General features: G+C 42.3%; 1 protein-coding gene across 5 annotated transcripts in view; it reads left to right on the top strand.

The window, feature by feature from the left end:
• ATG7 (autophagy related 7) overlaps positions 1-14168 on the top strand; it is a 285204-nt gene that overhangs the window by 155851 nt on the left and 115185 nt on the right. For 2 of the 5 annotated variants that reach the window (XM_019537033.1, XM_019537034.1), the window contains exon 19: positions 7512-8935. The exons of 1 other annotated variant lie outside the window; for it this stretch is intronic. In XM_019537033.1, the coding sequence (XP_019392578.1) occupies positions 7512-7595 (84 nt within the window). In that variant the 3' untranslated portion in view covers positions 7596-8935. Of the gene's footprint in view, positions 1-7511; positions 8944-14168 lie in introns of those variants that run through there. 2 more of the 5 variants (XM_019537037.1, XM_019537038.1) reach the window with 2 other exon arrangements.

Genomic DNA, 14168 nt, shown 5'->3' with positions numbered 1-14168 from the left:
GGTAGATTTAGGCTAGATATCAGGAGACGCTACTTCACTGTCAGGGCAGCTAGGAACTGGAACCAATTTCCAAGAGAAGTGGTGCTGGCTCCTACCCTGGGGGTCTTTAAAAGGAGGCTGGATGAACACCTTGCTGGGGTCAATTGACCCCAGTACTCTTTCCTGCCATGGCAGGGTGTTGGACTCGATGATCTGCTCAGGTCCCTTCCAATTCTACTAACTATGAAACTATATTCTACTGACTGTATAGGTCATTCCAACATTGCACTGTAACTTTCCATTGTGCTTCCTGTTGTACTTCGGCATATTGAGCTGTTATTTAATCACATGCCTGAATTTAATCCTGTAAGCATAGGGTAACCATAAATCCTGTTTTTGCCAGGACAGTCCCAGATTTTATCGGATGTACTGGCGTCCCGGCCACTTGGTAAAAATTCAGACATATGTTCTAGATTACCACCACCCTGCCCTGCACATGCCTATCCCAGTTCCTTCTGAGCACAGGCTGCTCACACCTGTGTGTGTGTGGTGCCTCCCTAACCATGGCACCCTGGGTGGTTGCCCACATTGCCCACCCCAAAGGCCAACCCTGACTGGCTCTACTGCACAGGAGATATGTTCTCAGCCCAGCAGAGTTGCAGCCAGGGAGCCACTGCCACCAAGTGAGAGAGGGGCTTCCTGGGTGTGGGGGATGGTGGCTTGGAACCTGCCCTGAGGAGACCAGGAGTCCCCCCAACAACTCCCATCCACCCAGCTTTTGGGGACCTGTGTTTGTGGGGGCAGCTCCTGGCTGCGGGCTTTGTCCTGGGACTTCCAGTGGAATCAGGACAAGGAATTGGCCACTGTGGCCACACAGAGCCTAGGTGAGGAAGAGGCTTCCCTGGGGAAAGGTGTGGGGGAAGGAGAGGAGAGGAGGGCAGTGTCCTGGATTTCCCATGCTCCCATATGTGCATAAATAGGTAGACCATGCTTAAGCATAGGCAATTCATAGGGAGGGCATGTGGCATATGGGGAGGGATTGGCCACCGCCGAAAGGATGTGTAGGGATGGATTGGCCATCATCAAAGCTGCCACTGGCTTCTGAAGGCTATCACCCCCCCACACACACACACGCACTACCACCGATGTGTCTGGTGGTGTCTCCGGCCGGTTCCTGTTCACCGCTCCTCTCCCCTCCCTCTGCCACCACCACTGTGGCAGCTGTGGGTGGTCCCTGCTCGCCACCATGGTACCCCCCAGTCATGAGAGGCACCGATCGTTCATGTGCTTGTTTCTAGTGTGTATGAAGGAGGGTTGTTAAAACAAATTAAATGCATCTGATCTTGTCTGATTTCCAAAGTTAAACGGTTTTGTGCCCTGCTAATACTTGGATAAGAGACCACCTGTGAAACTAGGGGAGCCATGACAAAAGTGTATTGTAATTTGTTTTTCCTCCATCACTATTGTATGATGAACACAAAATGAATGAAAATGTATATTAGTTGGGTATAAAAAGACCCAGATGTGCTTAAGTAGTTTCCTGAATCGGTACCAAATTGCAGTATAAAAAAATTGCTTCTTAAATGCTTACTGTGTTTTAGTGTACCCAGAGGAGTTCTGGATCTTAGCATGTTGAAGGTATCACAAAGTCCCCCAAGAAAGTGCTTGATCAGGGGGCCTCTGGTGTTGTCTGGTCTTTCTAAGTACATCCTGAAACCCACCCAGGCATGGTTTTTACAGTGGAAGGGAAGCTCTGGCTGCTTCTGACTCTAAAGCCCTGACCTTTTGGTCCTGATCTTCCATGGCTATTCTCGGGCCTGCCTCAGCTACCTTCCAATTCAACTACAAAGGGAGAGGCTTTACGACTTGCTAGGGATAAGAAGCGTCTTCTGATGTTCCAAGCAGAGGGCTTCTCCTCCAAAAGATAACTACCAAGCACACCTGAAGCATCAACATAGCTGTTCTGTGTTTTGCTGATGCTGGAGCTCCGTCTCCTCTGTACATAGCAACATAACATAAAACTGTAAGAACTGCCATTTACTGGATCAGATGATAGGTCCATCTTGCCCAGTATCCTGTGTCACACAGTGGCAGAGAGTGGATGCTGAAAGGGAGAGTGAGCTAGGTATGCTAGGGTTTTTTCAGTTGTTCCTTACTCACTTGCAGCTTCCAGCATTTAAGGTCTAGAAAGTTCTAAGATTCAGAGGCTGTGCCTCTAACTTCTATGCTCAATAGCTACTGATGCCCCTTTCCTTCAAGAATATGTTCAGTCCCTTTTTTGAATCTAGCTAAATTGTCAGTTTCCAGAACATCTGCTGGCAATGTGGTCCACGCTTTAATTGCACGCTGTGTGAAAAAGAACCTCCTTTTGTTAGTTTTAACCTTACTTACCTACTAGTTTCATTTCATGATCCCTAATTCTTGTATTGTGAGAGGGTGTAAATAATAAATCTGTATTTACTTTCTTTTCACCATTTAGTATTTTGTAAACCCTTATCATGTCCCCCCTCAATCATCTCTTTTCTAAACTGAATAGGCCTAGCCTCTTTAATCTCTCCTCATATGGAAGCCCCTGCATACCACTAATCATCCTTGTTGCCCTTTTCTGGACCTTCTCTAGTTCTTCTATATCCTTTTGGAGGTGTGGGAGACCAGAACTGGGCACAGTATTCAAGGTGTGGATGTACCATGGATTTATAAAGGTGCATGGTGGTACTTTCCATTTTGCTTACAGTTCCCTTCTTAATATTCCCTGGCATTCATGATGACTGCTGAGTACTGAGCTGATGTTTGTAGTGAACTGCCCATAATGACTCCCAGATCTCTTTCCTGTCTGGTAATAGCTAATATAGAGCCCATCATAGGATAGGTATATATTGGGTTATTTTTGCCCAGATGCATCACTTTGCACTTACCTACACTGAATTGCATCTGCCATTTAGTTGTCAATTTGCTCAATTGCGCCAGATCCTTCTGTAGTTCCTCACAGTCTGCCTTGCTCTTCACCACTTTGAACAATTTTGTGTTATCGGCAAATTTGGCAACCTTGCTAATCACCCCCTTTTCTAGATTATTTATCAATATGTTAAACAGCACTGGTCCCAACACAGGTCCCTGGGGAACCTTGCAATTTACTTCATTCCATCCTGAAAACTGACTATTTGTACTCTTTGTTTTCTATCTTTAAGCCAATTCCAAATCCACAAGTGGGCATTCCCTGTAATCCTGCCACTATATAATTTAAGTTCTCAAGGGGGACCTTGTTAAAGACTTTTTTGAAGTCCAAATATACTATGTCATCTGGATCACCCCAATCTACCTGCTTATTGACACCTTCAAGGTAGGTTGGTGAGGTATGATATCCCTCTGACAAAGCCATGTTGATTCCTCCCCAGCAAGTCACATTCATGCATGTGCTGAACAATTTATTATTATTATTATTATTATTATTATTATTATTGTTTCTACTGGTTTTCCAGGAACAGGAGTTAAGCTCACTGGCCTGTAGCTCTCCTCATCCCCTCTAGAGCCCCTTTTAAATATGGGATTCACACAGGCAATTCTCCCATCTTCCTACTGAGGCTCTTATTGTACTATTTGAGTTGGTCTAATAAAATCTAGTGATAGGTTGCATACTACTAGACAGTTAGGTTCTTTGGGTAAATCTGGTATCTTTTATTAGACCAACTCAAATAGTACAATAAGAGTTCAACAATTTCCAATCTGAGCTCCTTTGGGACCCTAGGGGGAATGCCATCAAATCCTGGTGATTTGCTACTGTTTAGTGTATAGTTTCCCCTACAACCTCATCTATTGAAACCTCAGTTTGGGTCTGCTCCACTGACTTGTCCCTAGAGAAGAGTGGATCTGGTGAGGAAATTTTCCTAACATCTTCCACAGTGAAGGCAGATACAAAAAAAACCAAAAAAACATTTAGTTTCTCAGCATCCTTTAGCAGCCCTTTTACACCCTGATCATCCAAAGGCCCAAATGACTCCCGGCATGTCTTTGGGCTCTAATGTACTCAAAGAAAATTTCTGTGTTATCTTTTGTGTCTCTAAGAAGTTTTTTCCCTCAGATTCTCTCCTAGCTTGTCTTATTTTAGTGTTATATTTACCTTGATAGTGTTTATTTTATCTTTTTTATTTTCCTCATTAGAATTTGACTTCCACTTTTTGAAAGAAGACTTTTTTCTGTTTGTTGCATCTGCCCCTGTGCTGTTAAACAGTGCTGGCTTTCTTTTGGTCCACTTTCCATTTTTTTGATTTGCACTGTGGACTTGCTCTGTGCCTCCAATAGGGTGTTCTTAAGCAGATCCCATGCTGCCTATAAGTTCCTCACCTCTCTGGGGCCTCTTTTAACTTCCATCTAATTAGCTTCTTCATTTTGGTGTCATCTTCCTTTTTAAAGACTACAGTTGCAGGCAGCCATGGGACCTAGCAAGTTTTCTATTAATCTTTCTTTTCCTGTGTCGAAGTCAGAGAGACTGAGCCATGCAGCATTTATTGTCATGGATGACTGGTCCCTCTTAAAACTGAGGGGGCACTAGCAGCCAATCGCCAACTGCGGGGGGGTCCCCCAGTGGCTGTCGTCAGTGCTTCTTTCAGGGGGGCACGGCCAGTCTCACGACCAGTCTAACCTGCGTACACCCCCTAGGCATTGCCAATGATTATTACAACATGAATACAATTAGAATTGACATACTGTATTTTTGCATACAACATGCCCCAGAATATAATATTCACCTTGTTTTTTGAAAGACATAATGAAGGGGAAAAGATTTCTTGAAAGTTATGGCTGCATAGAGCAAGGCAGTGCCTAATATTCAGCTTCCTCACCCTTCCTTTTCTTTTTAACTAAAAAACTGAAACCTTGGCTGTTGCTAAAGACTGGTCTCTATGAGTAGATGTATGATTCTGAGCAGAACTACATTTTGGTCTGACTGGATTATGGATTAATACAACCATTGATCAGTACATATACAAATCGCGCAGAGGACCTGCTAACAGCATGAACAAAAGTAGGCCTTGTTGGGTCAGAACTAAGCATACCACATATGGCTTGCACAGAAATGCTGAGAAAAGTAGCTCATTCATTTTAGAGATTTCAAAACCAACAGTATAGAGTGAATTTGTGAGACCATTAGAGAGCACCAAAACAAAGGATGAAGCCTGAGTGGAGATCTGTTTTTGTCTCTCTGGTGTTGTGATCTTATACTTAAGGTATGCAAGATTTCTGAGTTTACTAGATGGATTTTTTTCATATGTATTTTTAATATCTTCTACCATTCTTATAATATTTACTTCAGCAGTAAATGTATATTTTTAAAATTAAAAATATAACTCAGTATGCAACAGGAGTGAGAATCTTAACAGTAGCTCAGTTTGTCAGCTCAAATAGTAGTCGCAGAATTTTGGACAATAAAACAACTCCTTTTGAAAAAACCAGAACTATGTAAGAAAAGCATTATAGCCATCTGATATTATTTCATTAGAATAGCAATTTACTGCACAGAAAATAAAATAACACAATTAGTAAGTGTTTCTGTTAGTTCTTTTGAAATAATATTAAGTTTCTGGCTTCTGCTTCTCACATCTGGTTTCAATTTAGGTCCAGTGGAACATTTTTTTTTGTTTGTTTTTAACAACAGTTAGATATTTATGTACCATTTCATCAAGAGCCTCTGATGACATACATGGCTTTGGAGGCCAATAGAAGCTGTGGGAAACTCCCACATCAGCACTTAGACCTTGTTTCCACTGGAGACCGTTCACTTTGGGAACTGCCCCAACTTACTTATGAATTCTGTTCCCATTTCCCAAACCACTTAGTTTGCTCATTTCTAACCTGAACTGCTGGTTTGTGAGCCTTGCTCAGCATGCATCTAAGTCTTTGTAGTCCATGGGGAAGCTTGAACAGTCTTTAGTCATAAAGCAGAAATGGGAGGTATAAGATCAGAGGCATAACACCAAACTGAACTACATCCCTGCAAGAGCTTAGCCTGGCCTTCCGATGAATGGCTGCATATCACAACATTTCTCTAAAACCTGCTTTTATACTTGCCTTTCTGTCCAGACATAACTCTAACTGCAATTTTCGTTGGTTTGAAAAGCTTAAAACAATAGTTTTCTTCATAGAAATATGACTACCATGGAATAAAGGTTAATTTGTATTGATGTGCCAGCTGACCAGAAGTCAAGGCTGACTCATTAATAATATTCCTAGGCAACATAATCCCACTGGAGTAGAAGAATTATTATCATTTATATAATGCTTGTGAGATTTTCTAGAAAACTTTCTTTTCCAACCACATTCATGATCAAGTAGATGTACTGCCCAGTTAACTACCACCAATAACATAACTGAGGGGGAGCAACCAAGTCAGCAGCCTAGAGCACTACCTTATGGCGTGGGAGGCAGAGCATAAAATAGCTGCTGCCATGGACAGCACACTAGCCAGCAGTACCCTATGCACTGTCTTTAACCAAGGCCTATAGCTGCCCACTATGTTTGTGCAAAGCGGGCTCTATTCCATTCAGATTCTGATTTGGCCCAAATTAGGGACAGTGATTTGATTAGTTGATGCGGATCACTGTCCCTGATTCAATTTGGCCAAATCTGAATCTGAAGACTCGATGCTGATTCGGAGAATCAGCGATTTGGACATAGACATAGCTTTAAAAAAAATGTCTACATACCTTGAGGTAGCAGGCGTAGCATGTAAACGCTCCTGGGGTGCAAGTACTTCTAGTCCACTTCTGAGTCTGCTAGGGAGTGCATTGCCCCCTCCCCTGCTCAGCTATCAGCCACAGGGGGACCCCAGGTGCCCCCCACCAGACCCAAGAGGCACCAGTCACTGAGCCAGAGGTGCATAGGGGGGCCCCCCAACGCACTCCCTGGCAGACCCAAAAGTGGACTGGAAGTACATCTGATCCACTTCCAGGTCTGCTGCTGAGCACGCTGGGGAGCCCCCCACGTTTCTGTGGGATATTCCATGCACCCCAGCATTGTAGCATTCACTAATCCCTGCTACCTAGAGGTATGTAGAAAAAACATTTAAAGCTGTGTTTATGTCCAAATCTCTCCAAATTGATTTCAGAGGGTTCTGATTCGATTCAGAGAGATTAAGGGATCCTCTGATTCAATTTGGATTCAGAGATTCGGCCACCAAATCGGGCCAAATCTCTGCCAAATCGAACAGGGACTGAAGCTTCGCACAGCCCTACTGCCCAATTACACCTCTGACTACCACTGTTTTTTACCAGTTTTTTTTTAAATAAAGCAGTTAAATGTATGCTTAACTTTGAGCATGTGTGCAATTGAAGCTATTGGGAATACAGCATGCATTTAAAGGACCTTTTCAAACAGGACCTTGATTACTTTTAAAGTGCTTAAAATTAAGCATGAGCTTAAGAACTTTATTATTAAAGTTATGATACCTATGATACCAATGGTGGTAATGTTGTCCACAAAAGTAGACCGTGAACACATTGACTGAAATATTTCTTAATGACTGTTTCTTTCAATTCAAGATGCAGCTACAACTTATACAGTACTTGACTGTTGTACCAAAGTTTGAAAGCCGTGTATATGAAAAAATTACACATTTTCCCTAAATTTCTATTGTTTAATCATTTGTTTTATGTAATCAAGCAATCCACTTTTTTGCTATATATTTTTGATGTCTTGTCCTCCTCCTTCTAGCATTCTCTTTAATTTATGATTTCTGTAGTCATTTGCTATACTCCCCACAGGGTACATTGATTTGTTATGGGGTTTTTTGTTTGCGTTAAAAATAAATTGGTTAATTTTTTTGATATTTTAAAGCTTAATTTCCTCAAATGACATGTTCAACAGCACCCACATCTAACTTTAAAAATGTCTTAACCTTAAGGCTCATTTACTTTTTCCTATGTATTTTTCTCTGGGTACTAAGTGTCTGAAAATGGACTTAGACTCCTAAATTGTTTAGATCCTTTTAGTTACCTTGTGGTTGGGTGCGTGAGTGTAGTTCCTGCTTTCATCAGGATGAAAGACACCTCGCATGCAAAATAGTGGTTTCACATAATTTTTAATCCTGATGAGAACCACTAGATACCAACACTCTTGGCGGGGAAAATGGTCCAGATTTCTGGGTGGGGAAGAGAACATCGTATATATTGTAGGTCTAGGCATGGTGACTTCTGCATTCTTTTTGCCTTAACAAACTGGGTGCCAGTGCAATTCAGTTTCCAGTAGCTGTTTACCCCTTTATAATATGATTCTAATATTTACTCTTTCTGTTGGGAAAAGAGTATGTGTCATATTTAATGTTTGGAAAGTGCCCAGTAAAGTGTGTTTGTACTGTTATCCAACTACAAGTTTGTACTTGGATAATACTTGGCAGATGTGCTGTAAGCCTTGATGAATTTTGATACAGTACTTTGAGATCCTTGCATGGAAGAAGCTATAAAAATTCCAAGTATTATAGCAAAATTTCATTACAGGTCTGATCTTGCACTCATTTGAAGTCAATAACACATTGTCAGTAATTTCCTTGGATGCAGTGTTGAACTGTATAATCTCATTCAGCAGTTTGGGTAATGAATGATAAATCCTATGTAATATCCCAACTCTCCCTGTGGCAGACTGATGTTGACTGCCATGTTGTACTGATACTGTATGACATTAGATGCTAAAGTGAAAATACAAAGCAACAGTATTCTGACCACGCATGTTGTAAGTTAGCAAGATCTGTCTGATTGAACAGTGTTTAAGACTGAATATTCTTTGCCATTAAATTATGATTTAGGTTATGAAGCTTTACTAAATAGTATTACAGTGGAGAAATTACCATGTTAAGCTTTTTCCTAAAAGCAAATTATGCTTCCTCTTATTGTGTATGCTTCACCAAATGTCTGTGCCATATTTTATCTTTTGTTTTATATGATCGCAGATTCAAACCTCATCCTGAATCCCCTCATGTTTAATCTGTTTTCAGTAAAAAGCTTTTCTTGTTTTCTTAAAATCTCAGTTAATACCACTTCCTGTTTTTGTCACTCATCTACTACTATTTTCCTAGCTACTCCCATTCTCTGAATATGCTGCCTGCAAAGCAATCCTGTCAATATCCTGCTACTGAGGAATGGATTCTTTTCTAATGTGATAATAACTTATTACCAATAGACTTATTGTATCTAGTGTTCCTTGAACTGGGGATGTCTCTGTTCCATAGGGTTCAAAACCTTTCCTAAATATTTTTTCAGATTGGAGATCTTTATCTAGCAGTGCTGTCTAGTAGGGCTGTGCAAAATGCCAATGTTCTGTTTCAATTTCAGATTCACCATTTTGAAGGGAGAGCGTTTTGTTTTGCTGTTTTGAAGCACTGTTCTGTTTTGTTTCGCCAAAACTGTTTTGCTGTTTCAATGCATTTTGGCATTTCGCCCATAGGCTATAATGGCAAATCCAAAAATGCCTACAACTGTCATTTCTTGCCTGATTCAGATTAAAAAAGTGGGGATAGTAGCCCCTTCTGAGGCCATGAAACCTGTCAGATTTCAAGGAGATAGATATAGGGGTTTCTGGGAAACAGCACTTCAAAGACTTGAAAGCAAAACATGTGACTTGTGAATGTGAAGGCACAAGGGGATGAAAACAGCAGGCATGATAGCCCTACTGAGGCCACGAAGCCTGCCAGCTTTCAAGGAGATAGGTACAGGGGTTTCTGGGAAACTGCACATTGTCACAGAGTAGGGTCCCTAGAGATGGCTGTGATACCCCTAGGTCCCTGTGACTATGCCAGCTCCACCCTGCAGGCACTGTCTCTTCTTGTCCGCTGCCACGTCTTGTTGGAAAAGATAATAGGGCCTTTGAGCTTCAGCTCAGTCACAATCGTAATTGCCCCCACTAAACCTGTAGGTTCTTGTACCCCTTGCTGGGACCCATTCTAAGTAGGTGCCTCAAGGGGACATCCTAAGCCTTATGGGCTAGATGCATGGCTCCAACCATCCCTTACCACACCCCATGCCTTGCAGATAGTATATCGATATCATCCCTGCAATGAGGTCTCAGTCTCACTCTACCTTCTATTGTCACTGGGCTCTCTATGCCCCTGTCGCTGTGCCCTCACTGGTACTGGGGCCTCTACACAACACGGTAATGTGCCCCAATGGAGTCTCCTCTTCCACTACAGCCTCACTCCGGTCCACCACTTTAAATAAGAACAAGCAAGCAGTACAGTAGGACTACCATCTCAGGCAGCCGCTGTCACAGAAACTTTCTTTCCCTTCCTGCAGGAGCTTCTTCTCCAGCAGCTGCCTGACATCTTCCCTGCTAGCCCCAGCCCTGGGGCTTAGATGTTCCCAGGGCCCTGTCTCCTTCTGGTCAGCTGACTGGGGACTGGTGCTAGGGCTGTCGGTTGTAGATGTGTTGGTCTAAGGACATGGCAGACAAGGTTATTTGGCTCAATTTAATATCTTTTAGTAAACCAACTGAATAGTTGGAGAAATGTATCTTAGCAAGCTTTCAGGTTGAAAACCCTTTGTCAGGCTGAGGAAGCACTTGCAGTTGGTGTTCTGAGGGGTGTGCTGTTCCTGGATGGAAGGAATAGTAAAGAAGCCAGAGGCTGGCATGCAATGCAGGCAAGAAAACCAGTCAGTGAAAATGGAAATGGAGGCATCCGGGGATGCGAGACAGGCTGGGGTAGGGAAGGATGGGGGCTGAAGCAGGTAAAAGTGTAGTGGTACCTGGGTAGTCAGATGTCTGGCAAGTTGTAGTATCTCATAATTCTATTGTCTATGTTGAGTCCTGTACCTAGGAGGTTGATGAAGTGCAATTCATAGGCTCATCTGTGAAAAGTGGTTTGTAAATTAAAACAAGCACTGAGCCTTACTAACCTCATCACCAGAAGCCAACTTCCTACAGCCCAAAATACACCAAATGGATCCAGACCATGCCATGACAAGACATGCAAAACCTGCCAACAATATCTCCAGTATGGAGATATCTTCACAATACATATCACCATTAGGGCACCAAATGCTCCAATGGAAAATATGTAGGAGACACCAAGCAACAACTGCACACCAGAATGAGCGCACACCAAAAATCTATCAAAGGCAAAAACACCCAGCTACCTGTGTCCAGTCTTTCAGGCCTGATCCTCAAAGGGAATTTACAAACCACTTTTCAAAGGCTGAGTAAATTTGGGATTATTTAGTGGTCTGTCCTGGGCCCAGTGTTGTTTAATTTCTTCATTAATGATTTGGAGAATAAGATTGAATGTACACTTAGCAAATTTACAGATGATACCAACCTGTGTAGAATTGCAGACATTCTGGAGGTAGGGCTAGGATCAAGAATGATCTGGATAAACTGGAGAAATGGTACATAATGAGGGAGATGTACTTCAACAAGGTCAAGTTTTGCATTGAGAGTGGAACAGTTGCAATCATTAATGTAGATGGGGAAATCACTGGCTAGGCTGCAGTGCTGCAGAAAAGAACATGAGAGTTATACTGAACCATAAGCTGAATAGAAGCCAACAGTGTGCTTTTATTGCAAAAAAACAAAAAACAAAAAACAGACAACATCATCCTGGGCTGGATTAAAAGAAGCATCACTTGCAGATTAAGCAAAATGTTTCTTCTCCTGCACAAAGTGGCTAGTATTCTCTTTGGATTTGGATTTGGCAATGTGTAAATGGAGAACAGGGTCACCAAAATACAGTGAGATTGACTAACATTTCTAGTAGTCATAAGGTGGAGTAGCAGAGCAGTTAAGGCATCTTGCTGCAGCTCGGAGGTATGAATTCAAGCTCTGTTCCAGACCCATTTCAAAGACCAACACCTAGCTGGGGAGTCCATGTTGGCTGGACACAATGAGAGTCAGTCACATCACTTCTTTGTGTTCTGTTGGCTAAGAAACTGGAATATTTTAACCACTTGAACCCCATTGGGTGACTTGGATGAGATAGACTTTCCCTTCAAGTGTAATGTTGTGTCTACCAAATTAAAAGGCTGCTTTTTTGTTGTGGAGAATTGTGTTGTAGTGACTGACCCAAGATTAGGACTTGGGTGATAAGTTTTGGTCTTTGTTCTGTTGGGGATTGTGTGTAAAGATGGTGTTACAGGTTACCTTTAAACGGTCATAAAGGCACATAAAATGGAAGCATTAATCCATTAAAGCATGTTAAACTGTGCTAAGTACCCTATAAACATTTTAAAAGTTATGCCAATTCAAGCAAGGGTTATCATTGATCTGTTTCACTGAGGTCATTTCAGGGGAGATAAAATGTTCTGTTTTCATTCCTCCAGCATCTCAGGATGCATCACTCCCAGCCGTTCCCACTCATTTGCTCCCTGAGCAAACTTTTGACCCTCCTGAACCCTAATGCTCAGGGTGGTGGTGCTGGCCCCAATCCACCACCCTCACCTGTCCCCAGGGGGTGTAGCCCCAATGCACCCTGACCACTCTGAGTACCAAGGTGCAGCTCACCAATTCACTGCTTGCTCCAGCGTCTCTTTGCAAACAGCAACTGCAGTCTTTCTACCTCTGTGAAGGGAATGAGCCAGAGAATGGAAACCATCAGGCAGTATGACCACATGTGGCATGCATGCAGTGAGCCCACTGGGTTTCAGCTCTGTCCTAGTGTGAGTGCTAACCCAACTCCCTCCCAACCCAATCCCAATTCAGTAAAATATGTGCAAGATTTTTTACCTTTATTTTTTTAACTTTTTTTTAACTTCTTTCTGTCTACTCTTTTCTTCCACCCCTTTGTTTTAGTGGGACCTCCCCACCCCCCAAGACATTTCCTCTTCCACCCATGCTCCTGATGGCTGCAAGGAGGAAAGCCATAGCCCCCATAGTGGTTTCTCTGCCTCCCAGCTACATGCCACCCTTCCACCTCCTTTCCCAGGAGTCTTGGCTCCTGTCTGTGCCCCTGCTCACCAGGCCCTCTAGGGGTGAGTCACAGTTGTGCTGGTCAGGTGGCATTAAGCCATAAACTTTGGCTGCTCTGAAATTGTTCTAACTTTATGGTAGTATAGTTTTAAAATATTGTAAAGGTAACCTGTAACAGCACCCCATGTTTGGGCTATTCATTTAAATCTCTCCTTAAATTCATTTTTCATTTTGCATTCCACTCTTGATATGCCCTGTTGGATTCATTTTGACCAATAGTTGTCTGTCAGGTTGAACCAATCTTTAGGTAACACTGTTTAAGAAATCCCAAGATTTCAAATAAGAATCCATGGTGTTAAAAGCATTCTGACCTGTTGTGATGTTTCTGAGCTCTTTACAGAAGAAGAATTGTTCTGTTATTGTTCCATAGTAAAAAAAACAAATGAAACCTAAGAACTGGTATTTTCTGAGGGGTGGCTCGAGTCTAAAACTTATGAGAATCAGTGATCTAGATGGTGGCTGATTGTAAGTCAATCAGTCAATTTAACAATATGCAGTGTACAGTGACCATGCCTCATGTATTTAGGGGTGTACTTGGTAGCTGTGTTGGTCTGAGACAAAAAGACATAAAAAAAACCTAGAACTCTTGGTTCCAAAAATGATACCTTTTATTAGACCATGGAAAATGGCAAGAAAATTGTCCTTTTCTGCAAGCTTTGGGATCAAAGTCCCTTCATCAGGATCTGGGAAAAGTGTAGATGGTACAAGATGGTAAAAAGTCCCCACAGATAGGAAATAAACTTCATTTTTGCACAGAGGGAGCTGAAGATGGAAGTCTATGCCTCTGGGTCCAGCACATTTACAGGGGTCTTGGTTGCTCCTGGGTCATGTTAATCTCTAACCAAGGGAGATAAGTGACCCTGATCAGGGCATGGTTAGACACTAATGAGGTTAAGTTCCACTGATACACCAGTATTGCTGAGCTGGAAATATTATTATCATATGGACAGGAGTAGGAATTTGGAATTTATCAGATCGGTCTCTTGGGTCCAATAGAATCCTGTCTTAAAAAGCCCTGCAGCAGACACTTGACAAATATCTTGCTAATAGAGAGAGATTCTTCTTAATCCCAATTGGTTAGTGGTTGGTTCATGCCCTTAGCATAAAGTTTGGTTTAAATAAGGGTTACTGTCATTTAACCACAATGCTAAGTGTGATGCATGAAAGGAAGGGTGGCAGCTGGTTAAGGCCTTGGTCTTGCATAAAGAATGTTTTGGATGGAGAATCCAGTAAAAAGAAGACAAAGCTGA

This window comes from Crocodylus porosus, unplaced genomic scaffold (genome assembly GCF_001723895.1).
Source record: "Crocodylus porosus isolate Cpor-Errol unplaced genomic scaffold, CroPor_comp1, whole genome shotgun sequence".
Taxonomy (NCBI): Eukaryota; Metazoa; Chordata; order Crocodylia; family Crocodylidae; genus Crocodylus; species Crocodylus porosus.
Note: the sequence above shows the minus strand (reverse complement) of the source record. Positions and strands in the feature narration are given on the sequence as shown.